This window comes from Crinia signifera, chromosome 8 (genome assembly GCF_055691185.1).
Source record: "Crinia signifera chromosome 8, ASM5569118v1, whole genome shotgun sequence".
Lineage (NCBI taxonomy): Eukaryota > Metazoa > Chordata > Amphibia > Anura > Myobatrachidae > Crinia > Crinia signifera.
Genome location: NC_139224.1, coordinates 10,028,808 through 10,041,435, shown reverse-complemented (window position 1 = coordinate 10,041,435; position 12,628 = coordinate 10,028,808). Strand labels below are relative to the sequence as shown.

The window sequence follows — 12,628 nt, the reverse complement described above, 5'->3', positions numbered from 1 at the left end:
TATGTATGTAATGTATATTTTTAGAAGTTCTTGGCAATTGAGTGTTGGAAAAATATGCAGGATACTCTTTGGGTGGGGGGGGGTTATCAAAGCTTGGAGAGTGGTAGAGTTAAGTGAGATAAAGTAGCAGCCAATCTGCCCGCAACTGCCATTTTACATCATGTGTTTGTAAAAATGACAGTTATGGGCTGATTGTTGGTACTTTGGGCACATGAATTAAGCCTGGTGAAGTGATAAAGTGGAAGGTGATAAAATGAAGCAGCCAGTCAGCTCTTAGCTGTCATTTTTCAAACCCAGCCCGTAACTTGACAGTTAGGAGCTGATTGGGCGGTTCGTTATTAGGTTTAACACATCTGTCCCTTTATCTCTCTCCCACTTTATCTCACCCCAAGCTATGATACATCTCCCCCAGGAAGAGAAGGTCTCGCCCCAGCAACTGTGAGCCCCAACAAGGGGGAAACAGTCTGTCCGGTGTTGGCGCTGTGGGTTTTGTCATTGCATAAAGTAGACTGATGTCATTGCCATCTTGTCTCCTGGCAGGAAATCCTGTGATCTGTGTCAGTGCCCGCGTGAGGAACATGCTCTGCCACCGGATGGGGAGGAGGACTATCGGATTGGGCAGCTGCTGTCGGATACCCCTTACTTTGGGCTGACGGCGCGGGTGAAGGGCAGCGAGGGGGCGCGCATCTACAAGAGGAATCGCATGATAATCACCAACCCCATTACCTCACGCAAGGATCCCAGCTTCCTCACGGTCACGTATGAGTGGGCACCTCCCGGACTTAACCAAAAGCTGGTACGTTCATCACAAGTACTATAAACATATTATTTATTATTATCCTTTATTTATATGGTGCCACAAGGGATCTGCAGCGCCCAATTACAGAGTACGTAAAGGAATAAGCAGAACAGGAGGGTTGGGATCGTTTGGTCTACAACAAGTTGGTCTACAAGCATTAGGTTGACTCCATTAGGTCGACATGGGTCTAGGTCGACAGGTCATTAGGTCGACACAAGCATTGGTTCGACATGGTCTAGGTCGACATGGGGTTTTTCTACCCAAATGTCGACAACGTCGACATGGACACAGGTTAAAGTGCACCGCGTCCCCTCCCCTTGCATGGCTCGCTGCGCTCGGCACACTATTTTTATTCTCCCACCATGCCCTAGTGCAGTGGTTCCCAACCCTGGTCCTCAAGTACCCCCAACAGTGCACGTTTTCCAGGTCTCCACACAGAACCACAGGTGACATAATTAGCTCCACCTGTGATATTTTCAAATGTGCCTGAATAATGAGTGCACCTGCCGGGTGACCTGGAAAACGTGCACTGTTGGGGGTACTTGAGGACCAGGGTTGGGAACCACTGCCCTAATGGATGGTAGTGCATTAAATACCGCCTGTCGGCACATGTCGGCTCAAAAAACTGTCAAAAACCCCATGTCGACCTTTTTACTGTCGACCTAGACACTGTTGACCTAATGCTTGAGTCAACCTGTCGACCTAGACCCATGTCGACCTAGAACCATGTCGAGCTATGCCCATGTTGACCTAACGGTGTTGACCAACATACTGTAAACCCAATGACCATATCCCGTTCTAGATGAAATCTAAACTGCAGTTTAAAAATAAAGCAGCCATGTCGACCTAATGCTTGTGTCAACCTAATGACCTGTCGACCTACACCCATGTCAACCTAGACCCATGTCAACCTAGACCCATGTGGACCTTTCCCCATGTCGACATAATGGTGTTGACCTAATGCTTTTCGACCATCATGTTGACCGTATCCCGAACAGGAAATAGTATAGAATACAATAGAGGACAAGTACAGGGCACATAGCCAGGAAGAAAGGAAAAGCACATGTGGGGAGAGAGAGGGCCCTGCTCGTCAGAGCTTACATACTAAAGCTTACATATATATACAGTAAAGGTGCCCATAGGTGTGCCCATAAGACCCAGAAATGCCCTACATGGTCATACACACTAGGGGGAATGTGTCACACCTTCTACGAAGACAGATGGAGATGTTGTCCATAGCGACCAATCTGGGAACACGCAAGGCCAAAATTCCATTGGTAAAACCTGCCGAATTCAGCGTCCGAATGAACAATGATGGGAACGTGTTGAGGAACGGTTGCTCACCTCTAATTCTAAATTAGCGCAGTTCTCATATACTGTACTGACATCACAATGTCCTCCAACCAGATACAGAACCCACAAAAATGTGCTTCGCAGTCTGTCGGCTGCAAACAGGGGTCACCGCAAAAGTGATTGTAAGCTCTGTAATCAGCGCGGGCCAACAGACCCACCATAAAGGCCCTGGGAGCGTTGGGCTTAGTTCTCCATTGAAGTTACTTCAGGTTGCGTCTGATATATATTAGAAATGTAGTAAGTGGCCGATGGTGTGATCACATTTCTCTCCTCAGGCCATGCGATACATGCAGCTAATCCCAAAGCAGATGCAGCCCATTGCTGGCACGGAAGGGGCACATTATCGTCGCCTGCAGCTGGTAACGCAGCTACCCGCCCATGACCATGACCCGGCGCAGTGCCAGGGGCTGTCAGAGGCTGAGAAGCCGGTGATGGAGGCCTTTGTGAAGCAGTACAAGGAGAAGGCCATGGGGGTGGCCGAAGTGATGTTACCCTGTAGCGTCAAACTGGAAGAAAAAGACCCCAACGCGACAAAGACCCCAAATGGCACCGAGGAGGAGCCTGCTGGCAACAAAGACTTTGTGAGTGTATAAGAGATCCCCTAAGGAGGATGTTCTCCGTGTCTTATCTTCTCCTCCTTATTATGACCCTACTACACTCTGGGGGAGATTCTCTAAACTAAAAATGCAGTAAAAAAACCCCGCTGGGTTACCGCGATGGGGGGCTTTGCCAGAAAAATCTGGCGATGCCCCATAGAAGCCAATGGGCTTCTACCGCGACCCACCGCCGCCCCGCACCAGCCCACCGCTGCTCCGCACCGACCCAGAGCTGTGCTGCCAGGACCTGTGACCTCCTCCCTGCACTGTGATCCTCTTCTGGGTGCAGGGAGGAGGAGGGCCCGGCGCAGCAGCAGCAGCGCCGGGTGTGGGAGGAAGGGGGGAGCCGCTGGGACCCGCTGACTCACCGCAAAGGACAGCTCTTAACGCGATAATTATGTATGCGATGGGCGGCGAAGGGGGCGGGGCTGCGGATGTTAGAACATCCCGCCCTCTGTCAGTAACAATGTCCTGATTGTTCTTTTACCTTTCAGCTGTGTGAGTTATGCCAGCAGCTGATGCCCGGCGATGCCCCAGCCGTATATGCAGAGCGCGCCGGGTACAAGAAACAGTGGCACCCCGCCTGCTTTGTGTGCTGCCAATGCCGGGAGCCCCTGGTAAACTTGATCTATTTCTGGAAGAACAACCGCCTGTGGTGCGGGAGGCATTACTGCGAGAGCGAGAGGCCGCGCTGCGCAGGATGCGATGAGGTAGGTAGAAGCCAGGATGGAGTTCACAAGAGGATATTTTATTGACCTTAAAAGTCACTTTATAGCCATAATATCTATATAATAATAATGCAAAATGGCTGCCATGTCCCTGGCATGCACAGTGGGAGGCGCCATTCAATTCAATGGCTATCCGCCTCCGCCCCTTCCCGCGACTGCCCCTTGCATTTCTGAGATGCGGTGGCAGGACCCATTCTGAACAAGTGCGACAGTAAAAAGGTTGACAGTCATTAAGTCGACCACGATTGGGCAACAGCCCAAAGGTCGACACAATAAAAGACTGACATGCATTAGGTTGAACATGGAAAAAGTTGACACGAGTTTTTCACAATTTAAAAAAAAAAAAAAGGACTCGTTCATTATTAACCGTCCCGGTGGACATGGCGGGAGAATATGATAGTGGGACAAGCGCCGCAAGGCACCGTTCTTGAAGAATGGCGAGTGAAGCGAACCATGTGAGGGATGCGGTACACTTATACTTGTCCATGTCGACAGAGACCAATTATTATTTTTTAGAACTCATGTCGACATTTTCCATGTCGACATTTTCCATGTTTACATCTTGCTTGTGTTCACCTTTTATCCATGTCCACCTAATACACGTCAAGCTTTTTGGTGTATCGACCTTTTGGCATGTCGCCCAATAGTGTCAACTTTTTTACTGTCGGCGAGACGACCCATACCAATTTATTTAAGTCCCTCTCAATTTACAGAGCTTACATTTCCACAATTAAAAAAAATGTGCAAGATAAATTACCATAGAAACCCCCCCACCCCACAGACTTCCTCCCCTGTGCTGCCTGCTTTCTCAATGCAGGGCGCCAGCTGCCAATTAAAATGCTGCACTGGCTTTTGAGCCAAATAGAGCTTGTGTACCGTTAGCCAATTAGAGCAGCTGCCGGTACACAAGTTCTTATTGGCTCACCAGCCGGTGCTGCATTTTAATTGGCCGCCAGCATCTTGCATTGAGGAAGCCTGTGTTTCGGGGCCTGCAGCAGGACTCGGCCGGTAAGTGAAGGTAAGGTCACTTGGTTGACTATAATATAAGATATGAAGATAATTGAATATTGATTTATAATAATTACCAATGCCTCTTCTTACACTGTCTTCTTGCTGCATCTTCGTCCTGCAGATCATATTCTCAGAAGACTATCAGCATCTCGATGGCAAATCCTGGCACAGAGCACACTACTCCTGAGCGTGCGGACAGCGCAGACGTCCTACAGTATATTCTGCAGTACAGATACATCCACACATTACACCAAGAACCCATTGCGCCCAGACCTTACAGCGCCCAGCTACGAGACGCTTACATGATACATACCCCTGATGCCATACTTCCCATAGGCTACATAAGCATCAAGGGCCATCTGTAGACCAGCGATGTGTCTCCAACACCAACGCACAAAGGTGGCGGCTTATTTAGTGAAACGTTTGCTGTGGAGCTTAACCGGAGGTGTAACTGTGCAAATGGTTCATTTTTTGGGCATTGTCGCTACCAGGGCTTGACCCAAAGTATATTTGCCAAATTACTGGAATACTAACAGATATAATATTTATTTTTGTATGTTGATTGGTGTAAAGTGTTTATTCGTTGGCATTTGTACATACCGCGTTTGTGCCAGTCAGCCGCGAGCCGCGCACGCCATCACCTGTAAATTTTAAAGGACCTTAATTCATTTACTCAGTTCCCCCACATGCGTTTTGGTGCAATATCTTATACAGTATATATATAATTCAGGCTACAAATATGAAGATGTTTCAGCCTCGCAAAAATTATTCTCAACAGAATCTCTCCATGATTAGGAAATCTGCTTAAGTAAAGCCAGTAGTTATTTAATTCCATACTTGTATGTTATATTCATGTAACATTTACTGACAAGGCATTGGGTGATGTGACGCTTCTAAATAAAATGATGGTTACTGGTCTGTCAGATTGGAACCCGCCTTTCTTATGCGGTGGTGAGGGTGAATGATGTAACTGCAATGTATGAGTCGTCCATGTGGGAATTAACATCCGAATACCAATGGTAAGAAACAAAGGTCCGGGTTCTGGTGGCTGCGAGAGATGAGAAGACTTTGGGGCTGATTCTGTGTCATACAAACGAACTGTGACTGCAACCTAAAACATTAAACCACCCCGTGGTCCTGCGCTGTCCTTATACTTCCATTCAGCAAAGGGCTGTCAGCACTGGTCTAGCCATCGACCAATCAGCATGCTGGCAGCCATTCACTGGCTAAAGGCCATTCTCAGGTAGAGAATGCTATACTATGATTGGTGGATAGCTCCAGCCATCGACCAATCAGCATGCTGGTAGCCATTCACTGGCTAAAGGCCATTCTCAGGTAGAGAATGCTATACTATGATTGGTGGATAGCTCCAGACATCCACCAATCAGTATGCTTAAGGCTGGAAGGCGGGTAGAAAATGCTGCCTGGCCTTTTTTATTGTGTGGCCACCACCTGCACCTGCGCAAAGGCCCCTACTAGAAATGTTCTGTCCGTCCATCCTGTGGCAAAGGAGGCCACAATGGTGCCCCAATACACATGCACAAACTGCGTCCACTAAATAAATGCCACACTGTATACAATCATGCATAGCTACACCAGGTGTACGGTACATCGCTTACACTTATACTGTACCCATCTGTTTTGTTAGCAATATAGAAATTAGGATTAGGCATCAATACAACTTTAAATAACAGTTTCCAGTCTGCACATGTTACATCTGCCCCACCTGCAGTGCAGTATGGTTTCGCCCAGTTGTGTCCTTTTTTTGCTAACAAAGCTGGTTCCGGCCCTCGGTGGGGTTGTTAGTCCTCTGACCTCCATCACCATCATTCAAAGTTCTCTAATGCAAATAATGTGGTTTGCTCTGTATGTGCACACACAGTGCTCGTCCTATGGGCCTGATTCACACGTACACACAGATCATGCACGGCTGCGAGTTCTCACGCATTCACAAGTGCCGAAGTCAGCCTTCTGTACTGTGCGGGGGACGAAGCAAACCCTGACATGTCCAGTTTTGCATACCTGAGCACGGCAAGGTTATCTGATCTCCCCACCATCGATGAACCATCAGTTGCAACATCGCACCCCAAGCAGCCCCTGCCTGGCACAGTCTGTCTTGTAACATTCTTAAGACATGGCTGCTACAGAAAAGAACACAGCTGTATGCCGAAATACGCCCATAACACGCCCATGCCGCACCCATAACACACCCATGCCGCTCCCATAACACACCCATGCCACTCCCATAACACGATCATGCCGCTCCCATAACACGACCATGCCACTCACATAACACGACCATGCCGCTCACATAACACACCCATGCCCCTCCCATTACACGCCCATGTCCCTCCCATAACACACCCATGTCCCTCCCATAACACACCCATGCCGCTCCCATAACACACCCAAGCCAGCTCCCATAACATGCCCATGCCGCTCCCATAACCCACCCATGTCGCTCCCATAACACGCCCATGCCTTTATTGGGGGGTCCCCACTCCTCCAGGACCCCTGGCCAGGCTGACTGCTGACTGGTCGGTAGGGCTGAATGCTTTGGCCAGGGGGACTTGTATAAAAAGTCTCCCCCCTGCTGGATGGTTGGGCCTGGGGCTGGATCTTAAAATACGGGGGACCCTAGCCCTACTTGATTTTTTAATACCAGCCCCGGCTCTTTCAGCCTGGTTACGGCCGGGGGACGGGACCACGCTGTTTTTTTTATTATTATTTATTTTTCAATTTTTTGACTGATCCGTGCAGAATGCCTATATGAATTTGAATTAGCGGCCGTATATACGGCCGCTAATACGAATGAATAAGACATCAGAGGGTTACAAAGCAGTCGTATTTGACTGCTTTGTAAATTCCCCTCCGGAACACGAATTTGCATACGGCTGTGTGCTTTCGTATTTATTCATATTAAGAATACAAATACGAAATATCGTATTCGTATTCTTAGTAAATTTCCCCCCAAGTGTAGTATGACTCAGACGGCCAGGGGTGTAACTAGTTTGTAAGGGCCCCCAATTTGGCAACTGATGGTGATAAATGTATGTAAAACATATTACTTAGACAGTAAAGATGGGCCCCCTTCAGCTCTCTGGGCCCCATAGCAGCTGCAACCCCTGCACCTATGGTAGTTACGCCCTTGCAGACGGTCATAAAGTACAGACCTGTCTGTTGTCTATACCTTGTGTATACTGTTTTAACCCTGCACATGCCATTTCAGCATACCTTGTTAACCCTGCAGGTTCCAGCTGCTGAATAATCCTGTTCCTGGTTATCTTCCATCCACGTGCGATACATCAGTGACACCTTCTGATAATACCGACCCACCCTGTGTGTGGTATTATAAGTAAGTATTCCGCATAGGATCACTTACTGTACATGCGGCAGACTAACACTCAGAGACGGTCCCTGCCTAATTTCCCAGCGCCTCTGTGAGTCCGGAGGAAGCTCTGAGCCGGAGGCTTTTTCCAAGTTAATAAAGTAATTTCTTATGTCCCCTTGATCTCGTTCCCTCGCAGCATCTCGCTGTGTTCAATCGCAGAATGTTCCCCGGGAGAATCCGTGTTTGTACACAAAGTAACCGTATCAATTCATTCTTCCTAATAAGTAGGACACATTCCGATAATTTAGGATTAGTGCTCAGGAAACGCCAGCCGTACAGCGAGAGGATTAAAACTAAAACCTGCAGCTGGCTGCGATTATTTATTGGGTACTTCCGTAACGCGTTCAGTTAGCGGCTATTTCCGGTACAATTTGTGCATTTAGCCCAATCTCAGGTATTAAACACGGCTCCCCGGCTGTAAACAAGGCACATAAATAAGGGTTTTATTATATTCTTACTATGCGGTGCATTAATCTATAGACAGTGTACTAAGACACCAAATGCAGGGTCCTATAAACACAGATTGTGCTTCTTGTCATTTTATTTAATTAAAATACAAAATAACTGGCTGGAAGAAGCTGGCGGACCCCAAGGGAGTCCCTAGGAGGGATCTGGGGTGGTTCTGTTCTGTAACTCACCACTAGCTTACATAGGGCCGCATTTATCAAGCAATATTTGCGGTTAAATCCCCGAAAACATCAGTTTTCGGGGGTTCACCACAAATATTTAGTATCCCCCAAATGTATTAAAGGGGGACCGCAGCAGGGATCTCCGATCCCTGCTGCGATCCTCCCTGCAGCGCCGCCGGCTGCATCCCCCATAGGTTTATATGGGGGAAGCGAAGCTGCACGATGTATCAACATCGGGCAGCCCGGCATCGCACCCCTGGGCTATCGCCATTCTGATATGGCGATAGCCCATTGTAGCCTATGGCTACACATCGCACTGCCCGAGCAGGGCAGTGCGTTAAGAGGGGTCGGCGGGGATCAGCGCATAACCGCGCATGTGCTGACTCCCCGGCTTCCGGGTTAGGGCTTCGCAGGGACGGGCTCCTATCGGAGCCCTGTCCCTGCGCCCTTAATATTGATACATTGCCCGATATGATCGCATTTTACAATGCGATCCTGGGCGGTAATATTCCGCCCAGATCGCATTGTAAATGCAATCATGATAAATGGGCCCCATAGGCCCACGTCGACTGCGAATAGATCCAAGCACGATCTGCTTCCGTCCGCCGTATCACTCAATCAGGCTTAATTAATCCCGCAATAATCCCTATGAGATATGGGGGTGATTCAGGTTGGTTTTCAAAGCAAATTCCATCTTTCATGGGAAAAAAACATGCTGTGCGGCAGGTGGGGCAGATGTAACATGTGCAGAGAGAGTTACATTTGGGTGTTATTTTGTTTTTGTGCAGGGTACATACTGGCTGCTTTATTTTTAAACTGCAGTTTAGATTTCAGCTTGAACGGGATACGGTCATTGGGTCTACAGTATGTTGGTCGACACCGTTAGGTCAACATGGTTCTAGCTCGACATGGGTCTAAGTCGACATGGGTTTAGGTCGACAGGTTGACTCAAGCATTAGGTCAACAGTGTCTAGGTTGACAGTCAAAAGGTCGACATGTGGTTTTTCACTGTTTTTTGAACCGACATGTGCCGACAGGTGGTATTTCATGCCCTACCATCCACTAGGGTGTGGTACTGTAGGAGAATAAAATAGTGTGCCGAGCGCAGCAGGCACTGGAAACTGTGTTCATGTCGACTGTGTTGACGTTCGGGTCAAAAAACAGTGAAAAACCCTATGTCGAGCCTTTGACTGTTGACCTAGACACTGTCGACCTAATGCTTGTGTCGACCTATTGACCTGTTGACCTAGACCTATGTCGACCTTCTCCCATGTCGACCTAGAACCATGTCGACCTAACAGTGTTGACCTAATGCTTGTCGACCAACATGCTGTAGACCAAACGATCCCAACCCTTTTGAACATACCCCACCCAAATGTAACTCTCTCTGCATGTTACATCTGCCCCACCTGCAGTGCAGCATGCATTTGTCCATCAAAGAAGGAGTTTGCTTTTGCAAACCAACCTGAATTAGACCCATGGTGTATTTACAAATAATGTGTCTTGTGGCCACCTGTATATGGAACCACGTGTAAAGGTCCATACACACTGGGCGGCTATGCCCAGTGTGTATGGACAGTGATGATCGCATTCATCGACTGGGGGAAAGCCGCTCAGTGCATACACAGTGAGCGGCTTTCTCCCTGCCCGGTGCCGATGGAGGGGGAGGACGGCTTTGCATAGCACAGTGCTATGCAAAGCCGTCCTGAAAGCCGCTGATCTGCTGGTATAACCAGCAGATGAACGGCTTTCCCAGCGATGATGCGGGAGCGCACAGCAGCGCTCACTGCTCATAGCCAGGGCATACACACTGAGCGGCTTTCTCCCTGCCCGGTGCCGATGGAGAGGGAGGACAGCGTTACATAGCACAGTGCTACGCAAAGCCGTCCTGAAAGCCGCTGATCTGCTGGTATAACCAGCAGATCAGCGGCTTTTCCGGCGATGATGCGGGAGCGCGCAGCAGCGCTCACTGCTCATAGCCGGGGCATACACACTGAGCGGCTTTCTCCCTGCCCGGTGCCGATGGAGAGGGAGGACAGCGTTACATAGCACAGTGCTACGCAAAGCCGTCCTGAAAGCCGCTGATCTGCTGGTATAACCAGCAGATCAGCGGCTTTTCCGGCGATGATGCGGGAGCGCGCAGCAGCGCTCACTGCTCATAGCCAGGGCATACACACTGAGCGGCTTTCTCCCTGCCCGGTGCCGATGGAGAGGGAGGACAGCGTTACATAGCACAGTGCTACGCAAAGCCGTCCTGAAAGCCGCTGATCTGCTGGTATAACCAGCAGATCAGCGGCTTTTCCGGCGATGATGCGGGAGCGCGCAGCAGCGCTCACTGCTCATAGCCGGGCCATACACACTGGGCGGCTTTGAGCTGAAAGCCGCTCAAACCTGCTGTTTTGAGCGACTTTCAGCTCAAAGTCGCCCAGTGTGTATGGGCCTTTAGACATAAAATATGAACAACATATCAGTGTCTTCTCTAGATCTTACTAACTGCTTTGGGGCTCATCTACATTTGGATATAAGTCATTGTATGACACACCTCTCAGATGTAGCAGTACACGCCCACTGCGCTTCTTGGTGCATCCTCCACAATCTCCCTGACAGGCTTTTCCAAAAATAGGTATGCTTCAAGTATGCTTCAAGCCCTAACCTCCAAAACCCTAATGTCAACATTTAAACAGTACTGACATTTCATATGTCAACATTTTTTTAGATGTCAACATTTAAACCGTGTCAACATGATCTTTGCAACAAGTCCTTGCTGACATGGGACAGAATTCCATGCCTGGAGTCCAAACCTTCTATCACACAAGAAGCATGAGACATGTAATCCTCTCACATTGTCCCATATCCCAAGAAGGCGAATAAGTGTTCTATGAAATCCTAAATTCCATTTATAGCAAATGGACAATTGGCAGCGCTGTCAAATATTTTGGTACATATTAATCTGATTTCACCCCTGACCTGGCCTCTGAATTTCCAGCCATAGAGATATAGCATTGCTTACTAACAGCGTTCCTTTACATGTTTTTAAGATTTCTTCTTGGGACCTAGGGCAGGGTTGTCTACTTTATAGCTGCCCTAGGGAGAGGGAAGCCAGTTCAGTGGGAGGGGCCGCTGACAGCTGAGAAAGGGGTGTGGCATGGGCGGGGCCATGGAAGAACCGGCATGTTTAGGGGCATGGCCAGCACAATCATGTCCTCGTGGCCACGCCCCCATGTCCAATTCCGGTATTTCATGAGATTCGTTTCTTTGGTCCAACGGACCTCTTCCCCGCCGACGGGGGGTCACGGGAGACTGCATGCAGTCCGAGAGGCTTGGCCCCCTGGGACAGTGAGGGGGACCTGATTTTCGGGACCCTCCCGGCCATTCCGACAAATACACTTGTTAACTGCGAGGGGACTATGCAAGTCGCCAAAGCCGTATGCAAAGGTGAACTGCACATGTGTATAATATACCATCCGCATGCACAGAACCCCAAACGTCCGATTAAATCAGAATGAGGGCCTAGGTTCTAATAGTTTCTACTTTGTTGCGCTTTTGCAACTAAACATAAAAAAGATGTACTTTATTGTAGAGATGTGCACCGGCCACTTTTCGGGTTTTGGGTTCTGATTACCTTGAGGTTTTGGGTTCCAATGGGTTTTGGCAAAACACCTCCTAAGTGTTTTGAGTTTGGATTTTTTGGGTTTTGGGTTCTGATTTTTTTGTTAAAAAAAAAGCATAAAAACTGCTAAAATCGCAGAATTTTTTATTTTTTTTTTGCTCCTACGCTATATTAACCTCAATAACATTCATTTCCACTCATTTCCAGTCTATTCTGAATACCTCACACCTCACAATATTGTTTTTAGGGCAAAAGGTTGGACCGAAGTAGCTGGATAACTATGATAAGCCACACAAGTGTGCGGCACAAACACGTGGCTCATGTAAGAGTCAGGGGCGGATTTAGGGATGAGGGTGCCCCTAGGCACAACAATAATGTTTACTAAGTAGGACAGTTTATAGGGGCAGTATCTGCATGTCCTATCCATTTACACTCTATTTAAGATGGAATATAGTACAGTACAGTGGATAGTTTGCAGTTATTGGTACATTTTGGGCTGACAGTACTATCA

At 48.4% G+C, this 12,628-nt stretch overlaps 1 protein-coding gene across 2 annotated transcripts in view; it reads left to right on the top strand.

The window, feature by feature from the left end:
• Positions 1–5,416, top strand: part of LMCD1 (LIM and cysteine rich domains 1) — a 52,632-nt gene extending 47,216 nt beyond the window's left edge. For both annotated transcript variants that reach the window (XM_083155737.1, XM_083155736.1), the window contains exons 3-6: positions 541–796; positions 2,428–2,733; positions 3,243–3,458; positions 4,609–5,416. In XM_083155737.1, coding sequence (XP_083011863.1) covers positions 541–796; positions 2,428–2,733; positions 3,243–3,458; positions 4,609–4,674 — 844 coding nt within the window. In that variant the 3' untranslated portion in view covers positions 4,675–5,416. The remainder of the gene's footprint in view (positions 1–540; positions 797–2,427; positions 2,734–3,242; positions 3,459–4,608) is intronic.
• The last annotated feature ends 7,212 nt before the right edge of the window (positions 5,417–12,628 follow it).